Genomic DNA, 18,035 nt, shown 5'->3' on the forward strand with positions numbered 1-18,035 from the left:
GCGAATGCAAAAGTGTCATGTCGCACTTCCAGGGCCTCGACTGAAGGCCGCGCTTACAAATGCAGCGAACATCGTCGTTAGCCGTTGACTCAATTTACTGTTGGTTATTGCCTGTTGTCTGTTGTCTGTGGACTGTTGACGCATTGGCATCTTGACAGTCGTCGTTTAATGGGCCATGTGTTTGTTCGTTGTAGTCGCACATTTGGCACGTGCTGCGGCCTTTTGGTGATTTGATTAGGTTTTGCGCAAAAACCAATTGAAATGCGGCTTCCCGAGTCGTTCCACAAAAGCCATAAACCAATTATAAAATACAAAAGTTTGAGCACATCATACAAGATGTACTCACGCCAATACACGCACACACTCACTCACTCACTCACCCCCAGACACACACATACACATACAAACTCACCTCTCGCTAAATGAAAGCTGCACCCTCTCAAACTGAGGCACAGCAATTGCTTCAGGGATGCAGAGTTGCCTCAGATATTAATTGAAATGCTGTCCAATTTAAGCAAAACAAGCCATTTAGGCATCACCCCAATTAGTAATTTCCCAAATTAAATTTATCTTTATAAATAGTGTGTATACACATATGTACATAATAAACTTTTGAAGCTGAAATCGAGTTTAAAATTTATGGGCTAAACAAATGTGAAAGATAAGTAGCTTGGCTGCTAGTTTAATGATTTTACTGATTATTATGCAAAAGAAGAGTAATTTACAACATTATAAATATTGAAAATTATTGTAAACTGTAGAAAATAATTAACAGCAAGGTAGTTTTACAGTAATTAATAAATAAAGTATACGAACTGTTGTGTCTAAAAGAGACTAGAAGAAATAGAATCATTTTTCAAGCAATCGAAAACCGTTTTTAATGAATTGCAAAGTTGCAAAAGAGAAATTCCACTCGAAATTAATCGGAGTACTTGAAAGTTGCAGCCCTGATTTCGGTTGCTGCACGTAGTGATTGGCAATCTTACAACCCCCTAGGGTTAGTCTCCTGCCCTTCGACCTCCTCCTGCGTATGTGTGTATGTGTGTGGATTTGGTGGCACTTTGTCATGAATAATTTGTTGAAACCACTTAAAGGCAGCAGCCGCCGTCAAATGTCGCACGCATTTCTAGACAAATTCAAAACAAAATTTATAATAGACTTGCGCCCAGGATCCTGGGACTTGGCTGGGAGTCAGGATTGTAGAAGGCCAGCTCCCAGGTCTGTGTGGGTGCGAGAGGCGGTGTGAGAGTGTGTGTGTGTGTGCGAGTGCGAGTGTCGCTCACGTTTTACGGCACTTGAACGACGCATTAACGCGCGCGCACAGCTGCTGTACTTGTTGTTTGTGCTGCTGCTGTTGTTGCTGTTGTTGTTGTTGCCACGCCCATTGCCAGACGCCTTTATTATGGCAATAAACTCAGTTCGTAAGGCTAAAGTGGCGCATATTTTACGCAGCTTTTTCCCAGTTCGCAGTTTGCACAGTTCCTAACTTGGATACGACAGCGATTGGCAAGGGGATTGCCCCGAAGATGGCAACAACGTCCAGGGCGAGGGGAAGAGGAAGAAAGGTATGAAGTAAGAGAGCGAGAGAGAGAAAGAGAGTGAGAGGTGAAGTAGCTGGCAAAAGAACTTTGTGTGAGGCAAACGGAGCGCACATATTTCTTTGCGCCTTTTTTGCCAACATTTCTTTTTAATTACTCGCTGCCACTTAGCCATGCCCCACCAGCAACAGCAATGGTTGCCAGGGGGCAAGAGGAGACGACTCCTTTGATAAGTTGGCAGCTGCAGCGCGAGGGTCACTTGAGAATTGCGGGTGCGCCTTTTTTGTGTTGTATTCAAGGATGTTGCATCAAAGCTTTTAGAGGGATTAACCAATATGTTGAATCATTCATTCATTTGCCTGCAATATGCTGCAAACTTGACAATGAAACAAGCTGTCACGCACCCAAACCCACACACACACACACACACACACACACACACCCAGAGTTTTGGCCAGCTCCAAGTCAAGTCGCAAACAACAAAAAGATGTTGCAGCCGCAGCTGTTGTGGCAGCTGCTGTTGCACCATGATTGTGCATTTAGTAGACGACTGCCACGCCCACCAAAGCCCAGACTCAGCTAGCGCCCACATTTTGCGTATGCACAGTCACAAGGCAAACACTCAAAGCAAAGCGTAAAAGCGAGGGATGGATGAAAGGGGAAGGCTCAGAGAACTGGGAAAGAAGCCCGGCAAATCCTTCAGCGACAACATCATCATCAACAGCAGCAACAGCACAACTTTGTTGGCTGGCATGTTATAGACACCCACTTACACCATCCCTTACACACAGCCTCACTTCCCTTTGTTGCTCCCTCTTCTGGCTTTTCTCCCCCTTCGCTTTGCCTTGTCCGTTGCCTTGCAAAATCGCGTAATTGGCATTTTTAAGCAAAATTCACGCTTCAACACTTTTTGGAGTGTGTCTAAATGCCACTGCTGTTGTATGACTGTGTGTGTGTGTGCATGTGTTGGTCTGTATGGATGTGTGTTTATTTAGGTGTGAGTGTATGTGTTGATTTGGGCTGCTGTTTGGTATTGTAAACACCTTGATATACCGTCTACCTCTCACTCTTTCTCTCTCTCTCTCCCTCGCTCACTCTCTCTGAACAAGCGCACACTCGATACTTCTAATTAGTGCGATTTAAGCTGCAGCATTTTTCACTCTTCACTCCCTTGCAACTCCACCTCCCCATCTACCTTTCCCTGCTCTTTAGATCGCCATTTTCCAAGTGCAAAACACTTTTTTCACCCTATTTATGACATTTGTTAATTAATTTTCCATTGAATTGTGGTTGGGGCCAACTGTTTATAAATAAGATTTTAAGCTGACAGAGTTGGGGGTGCAAACGGCATTCGCAGTAGTCAGCGGGGGAAACGAGAGAAGTGAAGTGTGGGCAGATTATTATGCACGCATTGCGAGCATATGGAGCGAAAAGTTAATCAAACTGAGAGGAAGCGAACATAACACATTACATTACATAAGAAAGTCCGCTCAAATTATGCAAAGCGAGAATTAATTAGTTATTTTTTATTTAACCTAATTGATAAATGTAATGAGGCATAAGCTAGCTAGCTTGCCAATTGTGAAGGTGTTCTGAATTATTACAAAAATATTGTGTGGAGCATATACAGATTTATAAATAAAGTAAAAATGCTTGAAAAAATAATAATCGAGGGTTCAAAATGGTTAGCAAACTTGAGTGTTGTGATCATAAGTTTTCTTGAAAAGTATTGTTTTGGAAGAGTATCAGGAATTATAAGTTCAGGACTACTGCATTTAAATAAGAGCTCTGAATGAAGTGTCTTTTGATTGTAATCTTAACATAACAGACATAGAATCAATTCCTATTTATTGCACATTAGTAAATAAACTTAAAATGTATATATTTGCTTGGGTAAGACTGTATTCGCTTCATTGGAGCAGTTTTGTAAAATAAATTTATAATAGGATTAATCTGCAGAGCGCTTTAATTCCCTTAAACAAAGCACTGACCTCATATTTATAACTACAACTTCCGTTGTAAATCGAATCGTATAAGAAAGTGAACCCATAAAATTAATATAAAATGTGTAACTCACATGTCTTCAATTGATTGACTTATAAGTTGTGGCATTCTTATGAAATACGCTGAGCAAGTGAATAGATTAAATCAATAAAAATGTAAAATTCGAATGTTCGACGCTTTATCGTGTTGATCTGAGGTTTAATGAGCAACCGTTTCGGGTTGGTAATACCCCACTTGAGCACTTGAGCACTTGAGTGCAGAAAACCATTTAAACTGCAGGCCCAAGGTCATGGACAAATGTCGATGGTAACGCACAGAAATCGAGGCAAAAGTAACGGACGCCAAGCACGCACTTGGGGCTAACACATTAAGCCCACTGAAGCTACAGGTAATTTCTGGCCAAGAATTGCGCATGCGCAACATGGACAGCATTGTCTTTGTCTCCGTCTCTGTCACCAGTCCGCAGTCGTTGACTTGGCAACTGGGGAACACGTGATGCGCATGCTAATGTGGTTGCAAACACCGCCGAATATCGAGAGGGCCAAGAGCCAAGAAACAACAAAAAAAGTGCAAGTGCTGGCCATAGCTATAAAAGCGCTGGCCTGTCCACGATTTAGCATCACAAATCAACTGGTCATTCACTAGCTGACAACTGCAAACACCCCAAAAAAAACAACTCAAAATGTTCAAATTCGTAAGTAGACCACGGCACACTGAATCCTCGACTGAATCCTCAAGCAATATGCCATCTCTTCCTTAGTTCGCCGTCTGCTTCTTCGCTGTTGTGGCTGTGGCTGCTGCCAAGCCTGGCATCCTGGCCGCTGCTCCTTTGGCCTACACCGCACCAGCTGCTGCTGTCGTCGGTAGCGCTGCTTATGTGGCACCTTATGCCTCCAGCTACTCGGCTCACCAGGTCGCCCACAGCGCCGCCTTCCCCGCTGCCTACACCGCACCCATTGCCGCTCCCCTTGCTGCCGCCTACACTGCTCCAGTTGCCGCTGCCTACTCCGCTCCTCTGGCCGCTGCTTACTCCGCTCCCTTGGCTGCTGCCTACACTCGCTATGCTGCTGCTGCTCCTTTGGCCTACAGCGCACCCTTCGCCGCTCCCTATGTGGCTCGTCCCTTCGCCGCCGCCGCTCCTCTGCTGCTGAAGAAGTAAATGTGGATCTGAGCGATCCATGGGAATATTGCGCCATGTTTTAGCAGCATGGTTGTGCATTTATTTCCCCCCTACTAGCCTGCTTGTGATTTTGTTACCGAAATAAAATGTAAAAAGTTTAAGTTTCAATGAACATTTTCAACTGACTTTTAATTGCATTTAAGTACAGTGCCAATACGCTCTGAATAACTCGAAAGTAAAACAAAAAAAACAACGTAACACGTCTTAAAATTATTCCAGAATAAATTATATAGCGTAGGTATAAGTATTATAATTATATATATGTGCTATAAGTACATGGATTGCTTTTAGCGACGTTTGACTGTATTTTGGTCTTGTTTGGCATGCGCAGCGTTTATTCACGCAAATATTTCAGTGGCTTCATTAGCGTCTTTGAAAGCATTTCAACTAGATTCCACAATGGTTTCAAGTCGAGCCAATTGCCGCTCTGCATATCAATTAAGTGTCGAGTCGACTGTCAGTCTGCGTGTGTATCGCAGACATCTGCGGTATCTATAATATTAATGTACATTCCTGCTGGCTATGATTACCGCAGAGACCACAAATCCGCCATGTCTGAGATACACTTTCAAGAAAGCGACATCTGAAGCACTTAAAGTAATGATTCTAATTTATATAACATTGAGCACAGTTCTGAAACCACATTAGAAATTATTTACTTTATATTGACCATTTTTAAGTATATTTCAGAATTAAAATGAAATATTACTGACTCTTTATTCAAGGAGCATACTTTCTATCTTGAAATCATACTTTCACCCTACAATTTTACCACAGAAAATATATGTTTCAAATATGTATCTATGCTATTAAATAAAACAGATATATTAAGTATACGAGCTGGTTAACGCAAATAGAGTTGACGAAATTTATACATTGGAATATTGTACAAACACAGAATTTAAGAATGAAATAACCTAATTTTAATAGTATTTTGCTATTCATATTGTGCCAAATTGGCAAATTTATGTATTTTGTTTAGCATTGCGCATCTGTGAATACATCGAACAGTTGATGGCCTAATTTGTGCTTAATTAAAATGGAGAATACAGGGACATTTCTCTGAGTGCATTCAGCTCGATGACAAAAGCCACAAATAGGCAAACAGACATCGGAGACAATATCCTTGCACAGGCACTAAATTAAAATTGACACCTGCTGTTGTGTTGTCGTTGTCGAAGTTGCCGTTGTTCTAGTTATTAGTGTTGTGTTGTTGTTGCTGTTGCTTTTGCTGTTGTTGGCGCTAATGAGGTCTGAAACCCAAATGCGTCAACAGCTCCGACAGCCAAATTCGAATAATGATTTAATGATGTACGAGATATTGCTAAGCGGCTCAAGTTGCCTCATCATCGAAGTCAGGTAACCATAGGAAATGGCAGAAGAGCAGCGGCAACAGCAACGGCAACAGCAACAGCACAAGCTGCTGGATTGAGTGGAGGAAGCGAAAAAGTTTTGGCAATTATCGTTCGGTCTAAGCTTGAACTTCGAGAACAACCTCAACTCGAACAGGCTGACAGAACTTTTTGACTTTATTGTTGACTTTGTTAAATGTGGCTAAATGGGCGTAAATGACCAGCAACAACAACTGCCACACACATACACAAACGCAGCAGCAACAGGCTCACATATGAGTGTGTGTGTGTGTGTTTGTGGCAAGGGTTCAAAAGTTATACTCGAGCGTGTGGCGTCTGCTGTGGCGCTGCTTGAAATACGCAAATTTGTGCCGACAAACGGAGCCCAAGCTGGCTGCCCAGCAGATGTTGCCAGAGGAGGCGGTTAAGGGTTGAGCTTTGCGTGCACCATATGAGGGAGGGGAGAGGGAGAGGGGTTGGTGAGCCCGCTCCAAGATTCATTATAAAAACTGACAGCGCGTAAGCAACATCTTGCGGTTGCTTTGAAGAGCAGGCAAGCAAGCAAAAAAGACGCATTCAAATGGTAAACATGAGCGGCAGTGGCAACAACACGCTGTGGCAGCAGCAACAACAACATGATATTGTGGCAAACAGCAACAAACAGAATACCTCATTACAACAACAAAAAGCAGGTAGTCGTTGTGTGCGTTATCCGCATTCGTTGGAATTATGTGGCATTGTCTAAAAATGAGTTTTCGTTGCTTGTTGCTATTTTTACGTTTCATCGAACAAAAGCAAAGTACCTTGCAACAGCAACAGCGACGGCAACGGCAACAAAGCAGCTAAAAGCTGGCAAAAACATAAAGCATTAAGCGCACACGAAACGAAGCAGCAGATGAACAAGTCGAAAAAGGCAAGCCATAAGAGGTGGGTGGCAGTGGCAAGAAGCAAGAGGCAGCAGAGGTAGCTGGTTGTGTGGCAGCTTAACGAATCAGCGCGTAGCCATCCCTACTGCAACATACGCGCAGACCGAGCATAATACCTACTCCTCTATAGTAGTCTGTGTGCTACACTCCGAAGATGTGTTCAGGTGATAAAATTGTCAGTCGCAATAAGAAGCTCTTGCTTTCCTTACTACGTTTTCAAATATTTATTTCTATCGGTTTGTCGAAGAAGTACCCTGAACTGCAAAATCATTGTCAACCAGGAATTATTTAATCTTAGACGTCATCAGCGCAAATGTAGGACAAATATTACTGATAATCTCATCAAAGCCTGTGTATTCCATAACGCTCTACTTACGAAACCCTTTGATCAGTAATATTTGTAAAAATCTACACACTTGCATTGTGTTATTTGAACTATATTTCAAACACAATAATTGCCCTTATTTTGATGACTTCGTTGTTCATGCTTTAACAGGAGATCTATCGCAATCTTTTCAGTGTCTGCTAGTTTTTGTCGCCTGACAATCATAATACCCATAAAGAAACGCAACTGCAAGGCGCTCAGATCCCCCCTCATTCACCCCTTGTCAGACGCATTAAGTAAAGCACGCGGCATGTTGGCTCAAAATGAAGTGCTGACAACGCAATGTTGCAGTTGTCGTTGTTGCTGTTGGTGCTGCTCGTGGCGTGGTGATGGCGTTGATGGTGATGGTGGCACGTCAGATGGTGCGAATGGCGCAAGTATTGCCCATGCCTGGTAGCAGCTAAGCGTCTTATGGTCTTAGTGCCAGACCGCACACACACAGCCACACCGAGAGATGGAAGACAAAAGAATGAGAGATGTCTTTGTGTGCGAGTCAGTGTGATTGGTGCGTCGTTCAGCTGTGGTTGCCACTCCACTGGCTCTGTCTCTCTCTTTGTGTCTGTGTTTTACTCCAAGTTGGGCTTGGGCTGGCTGTTTAATTTACGCGCTGCTATTATTTTAATCTTTTGCGCTACAACAGCGTGAAATGACTTTCACCTGGCCTCTTGGTTTGGGCCACACTGAAGGACTTCAGAACGCCATCTTAGTCTTCATCTTCATCTGCGTCTGTTTTTTGCTTTGCGTTTCTTTTTTGTCTCGCCGGGGCAAGCACAAAAGCATTTAGCACAATATTTTTGCCGAGGCAACTTGCTGACAGTCGACTAGTGGCTGCTCTCGATGCTGGCTCTTGGCTGTTGGCAGGTGGCATGTGGCAGCTAGCAACTGCCAGGAAGCTGTTGCTTTTGTCTTTGTCAGTTGGCCTGAGGGCACAAGCTGCGGCCAGTGCCGACTTTGCAGGATAAGTCATCGTCATGGTCCTCATCAGAGTCGTTGTCGCTGTTGGTTTGGAGAGCAAACTACAAGCTCATGTGTTTCTTGGCCACTCGTTTATTTTGAAGTTCTCCCAACATCTCTGATTCTTATTGTTTTAAGTGGCGGTGATCTAACATTCACATTCAGGTGCAATATAAACGAGCTGAATCATATCCGTACATCATTGCCTGCTTGGCGCTTTCAACGGCACCTAAATCTTTCACAGGCAGATACCAGGCCAGGCGATTTGTTGACCAAAAAAGCAACACTATCATCAAGGGAAGCAGCAACAGCAGCAGCGGCAATAATAAGAGCAGCCAGCATAGCAAGGACCCTAGGACCTAATGCCTCAAATCATTTTCATTTCTTGTCTTGTCTGACGCTGAGAGCTGCTGAAGACATTGCTGCTCGTCCTGTTGCCGTTTGTCCTGCGATGCTTTGTTGGTATTTCGTGGGCGTTTTTACTGCACAGCACTCAAAGCGCTTAAGCTCATGCCCCCTCCCCATTGCCCCTTCTCAGCTTGCTTATTTTTTGCCAGAGTCGAGCGCTGTTTTTGCCCCCTCTGCTTGCGAGTAACATTACAATATTTTAAAAGATTTACTGACCCATGTTATGCAGCTGTAGGTATTGCCGTTGCTGCAAAGTGCAAAGCGCTGTAAAATATTACGTATACGCACAGTGGCAGTGTGGAAGACAGCTGCAAACACAAGTCGAATCTTCATTGCTTTGGTTGGATTTGAACAAATCAACAAAAGCTCCACACGGGCAGGTAATATGCCAACCAGTACTTTATCAAATAACTTTCTACAGATAAATTCAAAATTCTTTACAATGTATTTTAAGCTGGCCAAATGACTCGTGACTCGACGCCATCAATTTGGACGTGTTCAATTGCGTTAATCAACTGCAAATAAACTCACCCAAAGCTGTCTTAAACTCTCATGTTTGATGCCCATCTGGGGTTGTGGTGGCTTGGCGCCTGGAGGTGGCTGCTGATGGTGATGCTGCCGTTGCTGCTACTGCTGCTGCTTAAGACCTAAAATAAATAGAATTTTTAAGTAAATTGAAGCAGGAAAAGTTATTTGCTGCGGCCCAAACTAAGTCAAGCAGCAGCAGAAGCGACCGGCAGTCCACACTTCTGTGCTAACTTGGCCAGCACATAACTCACGAGTGGAATGAGAGGGGCGAAGGGAAAGTCGAGGCAACTTGTAGAAAAGCCACATAGTGGCTTTGGTGGCACTTTTTACACCGCACATGCCCCACACAGCGCCAGCAACAAATGGTGCACATTACAAGGGCCCAAAGCTACTTACCCAGGCAGTTGGCGTGGCAAGAACTCACATAGTTTATTATCAGCAGCGTGAAAGGGTGCACGTTGTCCCTCTCTCTCTCTCTCGCACACACTCCTTTGCAGTTTGTCGGTGTGTGCAACAAGGCGCAAAACTTAAGCGGCGGAGACAAATTTTTATTGCACAAGCCCAAGTCGATTTCGATTATTGACTGCAAGCAAACTGTTGCACACACACACTCACACAGTCACAGCAGGAGATGGTGGTGGGTGGCACGGGGCAAGTGCTGGCAAGTGAAGCAGCTCCTTGAGGCAGTCAGGCAGACAGCCAAGTGCTTTAGCTTTGGCATTGGCTTTGCTCGTCGCGTTCGCTCATTTGAGTCACATTTTATTATTTTCGTGCATTTATCGTATGCTCACTGGCATTTTATTTTATTAGCGTGACATCTCAATTGATAGACCCTTGTGACCACACTCAGAGCAGGAGCGAGTGCATCGTTGCCTATGTTGAATTGGCTTTAAATTGTTGACTTTGCAGCAGCTAAGCAAATGCGAATGCAAATCGTTTTGCCATTCGCATTGATCGTTTACATGCATACGCTCTACGCTAATAACCTCTAGTAGTGCTGAGTAATGACAAGTTACAAATTCAGCGATCTGGCAGCACTGCACACTTTAAGAACTGTTTTTGAAATTTACCGAGTAGGCAGTGTATTGTCAATTCATTAGATGACATTCAATGATTCGCAGAATTCACAGTTTTCTCTTTAGTATTCTGTTAAACTCGTACGAGGAACACTAGAAAAGTCTCATATTATTTATATACTCATACGGTTTTTTTTCCTAAAAAGTTTTTAACGTGTGAGAAAAAGATACAATAAAACAGACATAGGCGTCATATTGCAAAAGTATTCGAAAGTAACTCGTCGAACAATGGGCTACGATAATTACGGTGGCACCGAAATTGCCGAACAGCAGGGTCAAGACATCTACGCCGGCGGCGTCAATGGCAATAGCGACTTGGGGCACAATGAACAAATTTCTGCCACTGCCACCGCTGCTGCCAGTGCTGCCGCTTTGGCTGCTGCTGCCGCCGCTACTTCTGCCAGTGCAGACTTTCAGCCGTCTCTGAATCGTCTGCTTAGTTCGATTGACTATGATTTGTGCTTCAAGCATCCACTGGAGCACACCTGGACCTTGTGGCACTGGCAGAACGATCGTGCCAAGGCCTGGTCCGAAATGCTTAGCGATGTTACTAGTTTTAACACTGTCGAAGACTTCTTCAGGTAAGCAAAAGGGAAGTGTCCTTTCAATGTCGTCTAACAATCTGCTACTTTTCCTTAGTGTCTATTACTTCATAAAGCCGCCATCTGATCTAAAGATATTCAATGATTATATGGTCTTCAAGCACGGAATTCGGTAAGTTTAATCCACAGTTTTGTTTCATGTAAATGCTGATTACACGTCTGGTAGTCCCATGTGGGAGGACGACAGCAACAAGGAAGGTGGACGCTGGGTAATGTTTCTGGAGAGGGACTCAAAAGAGCTGGTCGACAAGTTGTGGCACGACTTGGTAACTTCATCATTCCAAATGAAATGTTTTTTCTTAAATTCATTGTAATGCTTTCAGCTCTTGTGCACCATTGGCGAGTGTTTCGAGTATTCGGAACAGATCTGTGGCGCTGTCATCAATGTGCGCAATAAGGGCAGCAAAATTTGTGAGTTTCCTTCTCATTAGTTGCATGCTTCGTTCATTTACCTACCTTTGTTGCAGCTCTATGGACCAAGGACGCTCGCAATGAACAGGCGATTCAGGCAATTGGCCAGAAAATGAAGCAACTGCTGCAGCTGAATGAAGTAGAGTTGCAATATCAGATCCATAGGGATGCCATGGTGCAGGCCGGACCCAATGTAAATGCCATCTATAAAATGTAAATCAGTGGTGCAAGGGAAAGAACATAGTAGTAGGGTAGGAACCCATTGAAGCCTTAATATTCCCAGTGCCTGGTTATAATAGTGACGGGCGTAAGACAATCGTTCTTCATCCAATTTAACTTGGGGTAGAACACGAATATTTTGTACACAAAAAACGTGAAACTCAAAACATGTAACCGTAACCGTAACCCAAATAAAGCTTTGTAGAATGACAAAAGTTTCTTCTCTCTCTTTGTCTCTGTAAGGAACGCTCACACATGGACATGGCCGTGGTTGAGCTTCCTTTCGGGGATAAAGCGAGCACGTCGTATAAGCTGTCCTTAGACAAGGCTCGAATGTAAGTGAGTACGTTGCACGTCCTTCGCTTGCTCGGATCTGCTCTGCTCACTTTATGGCGATTATCCTTTGCGCCATAATTTTGGCTATTTTTGCTGTCATGTCGCGCGCGTATTTTGTGCTTATGTCCTGTCTGTCCTTATATTATATTTGTCTGCCTGCCTGTCTGTTGTCCCTTTGTGGGCGTGTCACCTCGTCGTGGGCTTTTGTGTTTATGCCATGCATAGCAAATTGTGAGCAATTTATGAAAATATGTTGGGACATGCCCATGTTCAACTGGCCGAATCGGAGTTGCAAAGGCAGACGGCAAGGACTCGTCCGCACATGTATTTGATGAGATTGTTGTAATTTGTTAGGATTTCGCTTTTTATTGTTTTATTGAATTATGAAGTGGCATTCACCAAATGACACGAACGTGATACACTACTAGCTTCACACACATTCACACACACACAGACTGATGGATATCCTGCTGTGGCACGTTTGCTTGCCGCCGGCTTTTAATATCGGTCGACATTCCATTGAGTCGCCTGAAGATTGCAATGCAGTTGACAGGTGGAAGTCAGACTGGCAGGCTGGTAGGAAGGCATCAAGAGCTGCTCCTTTGACACCACTTGTTGTTTAATAGAGCAGCAATTTGTAAGCACAAATAAAACTCATCTGTTGCTGTGGCGGCAACTTCCGTTTCCGCCGCTGCTGCTTCCGGTATTCTTCCTCTTCCTCCAGCTGCTGCTGCTGAAAGATAAGGCGCTGCAAAACAAATGTTTTTAGTTTTTATTAAATGCAATGCAAGCTTAATTGAAAAAGCGCTGCGCTTGCAAAAGGACTTTGCTCCTTTGTCCAGTTACTGCGTGCGTTCTCTCTTACTTTTTGTTTGTATGTATGTATGTGGTGAGCTAGTCCTCCCTTCGCACACACACACATACACATACGCCCCTTGGTCCAATGCTCGTCCTGTTGCTATTTTAATTAAACAAAAAGCGTAAAATGTTTGACCATTTCCCTGGCTTCTGGTGAGAGTTACTGCTGCTCCTCGTTTCTCTTCCTCTTTGCTGTATGTTTGCCCAGCGACTTGTCTTTGGCACGTAAATTTTCTTTGCCAACAAGCACGAAATTGTTTGCCTGTTCCCATGTCCTGCGCTCTGTGTCCTTTGTCCCCTGCCACCCTTATTCCTCTGTATCTGTCCTCGCAAAACAAATTAATTGTCTGTTTTTTCGCATAAACTTTTTCGTCCTTGTGGTCCCTCCTCCGATGTCGTCTCGCCTTCGCCTCCTTCGTTCCTGAAATTTTCAGCGCTCTGTTTGTTGCGTAAATTGCCGCAATTGTTGTTGTTGTTGCTGGTGTTGTTGCGTTTTATTTGCTCTATCTTTCGCTGCCTTTTCAACTGTCTTTCGTCTCACTCAAATTTCACTTTGCTTTCGCTTAGCTCATTTGCTGCACAACTTGTCCGGGAGTCTCCATTTCACCATTTTCAGCGATTTTCCACCCATCGCCACCCACTTTTCATCATAATTCAAATGTAATTTCATTGCCACCGCCAACTCCCACGACGCTCATAATTATTTTTTGATTAAAGATGCTGCTTTCCGACATCTTCGTCATGGAGTCGTCGCTGCTCGTTGCTCGCCGCTCTGGACATCATCCGACTACCATTTGGGAGCACTTCTCACCCCTCTTCCCCATCACGTCCAACAAAATATCTATGTATATTCCTTAGCTGCCAGGCAAACACGGCGGATGAGTCAATTTTCAGCATCCTTGAGGTCGCTGGGGAATCGCATAACCCGTGGCCAGTGGCCAGGTTCAAAAGTTGAATACATTTTTGCCTTCACCTTTTTATTTCTTAAAGGCAATTAGTCGGTGGGCTACTGTTTCTTGGTATTTTTATCCGCTAAGAAGTAAAATAAAATGACAGCAACATTAATTTTCTTCTATGTACATTGTATATTTAAAATTATAAAAATACATTTTTAAGTAAATAATTAATATATATATTTATAGAATTTAAATATAAAATAAACTTGCTAAAAGAATTGAAATACTTCAGGTAAAAAGGAAATTCCTTATTTTTAACGTTGCACTGCATTTTATTGAAGTTTTCATTGAAGTTTTTAGTCTATGGTCAATGCGATGCTTTCTGACTTTTGCTCGTTTATTACATATATTTGCAGTTGGAGTATGATGCTGTTTGCTTTCGCAGAAACCATTTTCAATAAATGAACACAAAATGCTGCTTCTATTGGCCCGAGTTGGAAATCTACTTAAACTGAAATTGAATTTATTTTTTTTGCATGCAATACTATGAATGTATGCATATCAAATGTGTTAAGGCTTTAACTTGAGGTTTTATGTACAACGGATGCAAATGAAATTTAAATAACGAGTCACAGTCAGAGAGAGGAGAGAACATGCAAAAATATCCTAGATTGGCAATCAAATTGGCAACACGGTCTACAAATTAACACGTCCGTTTGGTTATCATGTTTCAATATTTTATAACAGTACGCAAATGCAATTAGAGGCATTTTGACAAGGTCTGATGAGGCAGACAGTGATACAAGAATTAATTGAATTTATCACAATTGTGCGAAAGACACAAAATGAAATATAATATGCGAGCCAATTTGAGCATAATGATTATAACATAAATATAAATTGCATTTGTCCTCAGCTTCGCCTCCAAACGGGACAAAAGACTCGCACATTTGCATTTAAAAATAACAAAATTTGAAAAAAATAAAGTGAAGAAAAAAAGTAGTTAAAAGTTGACAACAATGAAACATCAAAAGCACAGAGCGAAAAACTTTCAAACCATAACTTGAGCGGGCGGAAGGCAGCTGCAGGTGGCAACCCTAAACCCTTTTTTTAGTGCGACTCTCAGTATTTAATGCGCCCACGTCCACAACCACGCCCACTTGCTCATACTGTGTTTTTGCGCTCCTTTAGTCGCTTTTTGTTTTGCCAACAATAACAGCAAATTTTTCTAAAATTTCATGTTGCCTCTGGCCCTTGTAGGTAAAGAGGAGGGGAGCGGAGTGTGGTTTGGGGGACAACCCAAGCTATTTGCAATTTAACTTTTTCACACACACAGACACACAGACACACTCGCACACAGATAGTAAGCTAAAGCTAAAGGCTGGGCCTGGCAAAACAAGGGCACGTAACCCAACAGAGCTTTAGTTTGTAGTTGGCTTTTATTAACTTTTGTATCTGTCAATGTGTATGTGTGGTAGGGTTCAGTCTGTATGAATGTGTGTGTGTTCAGTTCCACTTATTTTTGGGCACAGAAATATGCGCTATTACTGAGATTTGCAGCGTCTTTGTTATCCCTGCCAATTTACAGTTAACTCAATCTTCGTGCTGCGCCTTGCAACAACAACACCTAACGGGCAAAAGTAAAAACTAGTCCACTTAATGCACAATTTAACTTTGGAATTTGCGTCTTGTCTTTTTTTCCTAAATGGTAATTCGTCGCTCACGGCAGACTGATGTTTGCTCTTCTCGCTGCTTATCCTCTTCCAGCTCCAGCTCCAGCTCTTGCTCATTGACCCCCGCTTGGGAAAGCTGCATGTTGCCAGCAGCATTTGTTTCAGTTAATGCCGACAAATCGAATTGAAAGAGTTTCTCTATAAATCCAACTCTTATCGCATTCAGCTGGAAGCTCTTGGTCAGCATGGCAAAGATGCCCTTGCAGCATACCTGCTGCTCGCGGAGTGACTTGCTGCTTCTCATGTTCGACACGGCATCTCCAACCTTGTAGGCTACTATGAGTTCACAAAAGTTGCCCAGCGTCTGTAAACAGAGGGGTACAAAGAGGGGTAGAACCACAATTAAAGCGCTACGTGAACTCACAGTGATCAACAACTCAGCCACGCTCATTGTTTTGTAGCCATCACCCCAATCAGAGGTCGTCATAAAGAAGCTGAACTTGACGAGCAGCGGCACAGCAAAGCAATAGCAACGCTGCGTGTATAGCATGCGGTAGAGCAACTGCAGCATACCGTGGCAACGCAGCCGTATCGAGACCGTGTCTGACTGCCAACGGGGCAGGAGCACAGCCCAATTGGAACCATCATAGTGGTCACCAACTGACACCAAACCAAAGGCCATCCACTTGTAGGTTAGGGGCACCTTGTAGTAGGCGGGCAGTGGCATGACGGCACCATCGAATTCCAAGGCCAGTATAAAGTCAAAGTGTATCATCATGCCATTGTTGCCCCTCTCCTCGGCAACAATCTGATGGGCAAAGGGTATGTTATTGCAGCTAAGCGCCGAGTACTTCAGGTCATAAACGGAGCCCCATTTGCCTACTACCGTGGAGACCTCTTTCACAGCCAGCTCCAGATCAGATTGCAGCAGAAAATTCATGGTCTTGGCATTGACCACATTCCCAAAGAAGAAGGGATGCTCAAAGCCAGCTTTCTTCAGCTGCACACTGCGTTCGTCCTTATTGAAACTGGAGCTTAACGCGAACGGCAGGCAAATGGGCAGAAATGTTTCAAACGCCAGCGGCATATCTATGTCAATTTGCCTGACAGAGGAAACTACGAATCACAGATTATAGGTTTTTCACAGTATTGCAGTTGCAATTGCACATTAATAGTTTCGCACCTGTATTTTCCATCGGTTTCATATGGTTCGCAAATGGGGAATGATTGCAGTCCAATTGTCTAATAACCTCCTTGACTATTATTTTTGCATCGGTTACAAAGCGATAATGTGGATCTGGAATGCCGTGGAAACTACAGGCCATTAATTCGATGGTTTTAACAAAGTCAAAAATTGACATTCTACGAAAACAAAAATAACATTGAATACACAGGAAAACAAATGACAACGCAAAGCTTGGAACTGGTAACCGTTTCGACGTTGCCAGATCAATCGAAAAAGCCGATAACTAAGCGATCGAGAAATGTCAGCCAGTAGTGTTGCATGTCAAACTATCGAACGAAGGAAATGAATGAGCTGCAAATGGCATCCAAATACTACGAGATGATTTTTACTATGACCCACAACGTGGCTTCTGCGCACTTGAGCACAGCATCCACGACGCGTCGCAGCCTTTGGAGCTGGCTCTGTAGCAAGCATCTCTGGCTTTGGCCAGCGCAATGTGAATTTAGTTGCTGTTTGACGTTCCTCGCGTGCGGTTGTGCCTGGTCTTGCACTCTTCACACTCAGCGGGAGTTCTCAAGAAGAGTCTTTTTCTCTCGCTCCCACCCAACAAGAAACAGTCTTCAAACGGTACGGTTCAGTGTGTATGAATGTGTTGTGCTGGTATGTATGATTGTGAGTGAGTGTGTGAGTGCAAAAGAGAGTCTTGTTATTTACTAAAAGAGAACGCGTCGGCGCCGTTGCATTGCTGTTGTGTACGAAAGAGCATGCAAGGTGGCAAAGTGCAATAGCAAGCTAACTGCAACTACAACAACAAAAACAACTACTGTGTTATACATAATAGCAATAACAACAAGAACGGCGGCAACGTGCGCGCTGAGTAAATAACAGAGTTACATATATCCATGTACATTGCTCGCCTGCACTTTGATGCATGTGTTTGTGAGTGAGCGTCGGTGGTTGTGTGTACGTGTGTGGAAGAGTGTGTTAGTGTAGATACTACGAGCAACTTCAGTGTAAAACACAACGTGCGCCCGGCAACAAGATAAGAGTAACAATAACAACATCTGAACGCCAACGCCAACGCCAAGTATGCAATGCTTGACGCGCAAATTTCGCTGATAAAGTTGTGTCGAATGAAAGGTGCTAGACTAGACTCCATTTACCTCTTACCTTTCGTCTTCTTCAGCCCGCATTGCATGCGCGCAAATTGAAAATAAATTGAATTGCAACAACGTATAAAAATCAAGCTAAGCCGCTGTTGCAGCACAAGAAGAACAACAACAACAGCGACAAATTTCGGTCCTTCATTCTTTTTTGAAAGTGTAAAGTGTCTTTCGGCAAATTGCATGTAAATGTGTTTAGGTTGATGGCAAGTATTAAAAATACTAAAACGAAACTCTAAAATACTTAATATACTTATGGACATGTTCCTCTTGTGAGTGTGCGTGTGTGTATGAGTTTGGCAATATCGTAATTTTAAAGTTCTTCGATAATCTTAGAAGG

The 18,035-nt window shown here is 43.3% G+C and overlaps 4 protein-coding genes across 13 annotated transcripts in view; 3 read left to right on the top strand and 1 right to left on the bottom strand.

Moving 5' to 3' along the window:
• The first annotated feature begins 4,083 nt into the window (after nt 1-4,083).
• LOC133843709 (larval cuticle protein F1-like) lies at nt 4,084-4,834 on the top strand. The gene is made up of 2 exons (XM_062277362.1): nt 4,084-4,236; nt 4,303-4,834. The coding sequence occupies exons 1-2, from the start codon at nt 4,225-4,227 to the stop codon at nt 4,699-4,701; spliced, it is 411 nt and encodes a 136-aa protein (XP_062133346.1). The 5' UTR covers nt 4,084-4,224; the 3' UTR covers nt 4,702-4,834.
• A 5,574-nt stretch (nt 4,835-10,408) lies between these two features.
• Nucleotides 10,409-11,798, top strand: LOC133843245 (eukaryotic translation initiation factor 4E1). Its single transcript, XM_062276701.1, has 5 exons — nt 10,409-10,932; nt 10,991-11,065; nt 11,120-11,219; nt 11,277-11,364; nt 11,421-11,798. Exons 1-5 carry the CDS (start codon nt 10,580-10,582, stop codon nt 11,579-11,581), a joined length of 777 nt encoding a protein of 258 aa, XP_062132685.1. The 5' UTR covers nt 10,409-10,579; the 3' UTR covers nt 11,582-11,798.
• A 3,273-nt stretch (nt 11,799-15,071) lies between these two features.
• On the bottom strand, nt 15,072-16,767 carry LOC133841591 (uncharacterized). Its single transcript, XM_062274186.1, has 3 exons — nt 16,530-16,767; nt 15,771-16,462; nt 15,072-15,710 (listed from the first exon to the last, which is right to left on the bottom strand). Exons 1-3 carry the CDS (start codon nt 16,705-16,707, stop codon nt 15,375-15,377), a joined length of 1,206 nt encoding a protein of 401 aa, XP_062130170.1. The 5' UTR covers nt 16,708-16,767; the 3' UTR covers nt 15,072-15,374.
• A 257-nt stretch (nt 16,768-17,024) lies between these two features.
• Nucleotides 17,025-18,035, top strand: part of LOC133841585 (cell adhesion molecule Dscam2) — a 49,598-nt gene continuing 48,587 nt past the window's right edge. For 3 of the 10 annotated variants that reach the window (XM_062274172.1, XM_062274173.1, XM_062274174.1), the window contains exon 1: nt 17,030-17,159. The gene's annotated coding sequence lies outside the window, so the exon portion shown is untranslated. Of the gene's footprint in view, nt 17,193-18,035 lie in introns of all 10 variants that reach the window. The other 7 variants (XM_062274175.1, XM_062274176.1, XM_062274168.1 and 4 more) reach the window with 5 other exon arrangements.

This window comes from Drosophila sulfurigaster, chromosome 3 (genome assembly GCF_023558435.1).
Source record: "Drosophila sulfurigaster albostrigata strain 15112-1811.04 chromosome 3, ASM2355843v2, whole genome shotgun sequence".
NCBI lineage: Eukaryota > Metazoa > Arthropoda > Insecta > Diptera > Drosophilidae > Drosophila > Drosophila sulfurigaster.

Excerpts from the sequence above, each read along its gene's own strand:
- LOC133843245 (XM_062276701.1), top strand. The coding sequence starts at position 10,580 with ATGGGCTACGATAATTACGGTGGCACCGAAATTGCCGAACAGCAGGGT. Across the intron at positions 10,933-10,990 it reads ACTGTCGAAGACTTCTTCAG|TGTCTATTACTTCATAAAGC; the intron begins GTAAGCAAAAGG and ends ACTTTTCCTTAG. Across the intron at positions 11,066-11,119 it reads GTCTTCAAGCACGGAATTCG|TCCCATGTGGGAGGACGACA; the intron begins GTAAGTTTAATC and ends CACGTCTGGTAG.
- LOC133841591 (XM_062274186.1), bottom strand. The coding sequence starts at position 16,707 with ATGTCAATTTTTGACTTTGTTAAAACCATCGAATTAATGGCCTGTAGT. Across the intron at positions 16,463-16,529 it reads GAAACCGATGGAAAATACAG|TTTCCTCTGTCAGGCAAATT; the intron begins GTGCGAAACTAT and ends TGTGATTCGTAG. Across the intron at positions 15,711-15,770 it reads TGGCTGAGTTGTTGATCACT|ACGCTGGGCAACTTTTGTGA; the intron begins GTGAGTTCACGT and ends CTCTGTTTACAG.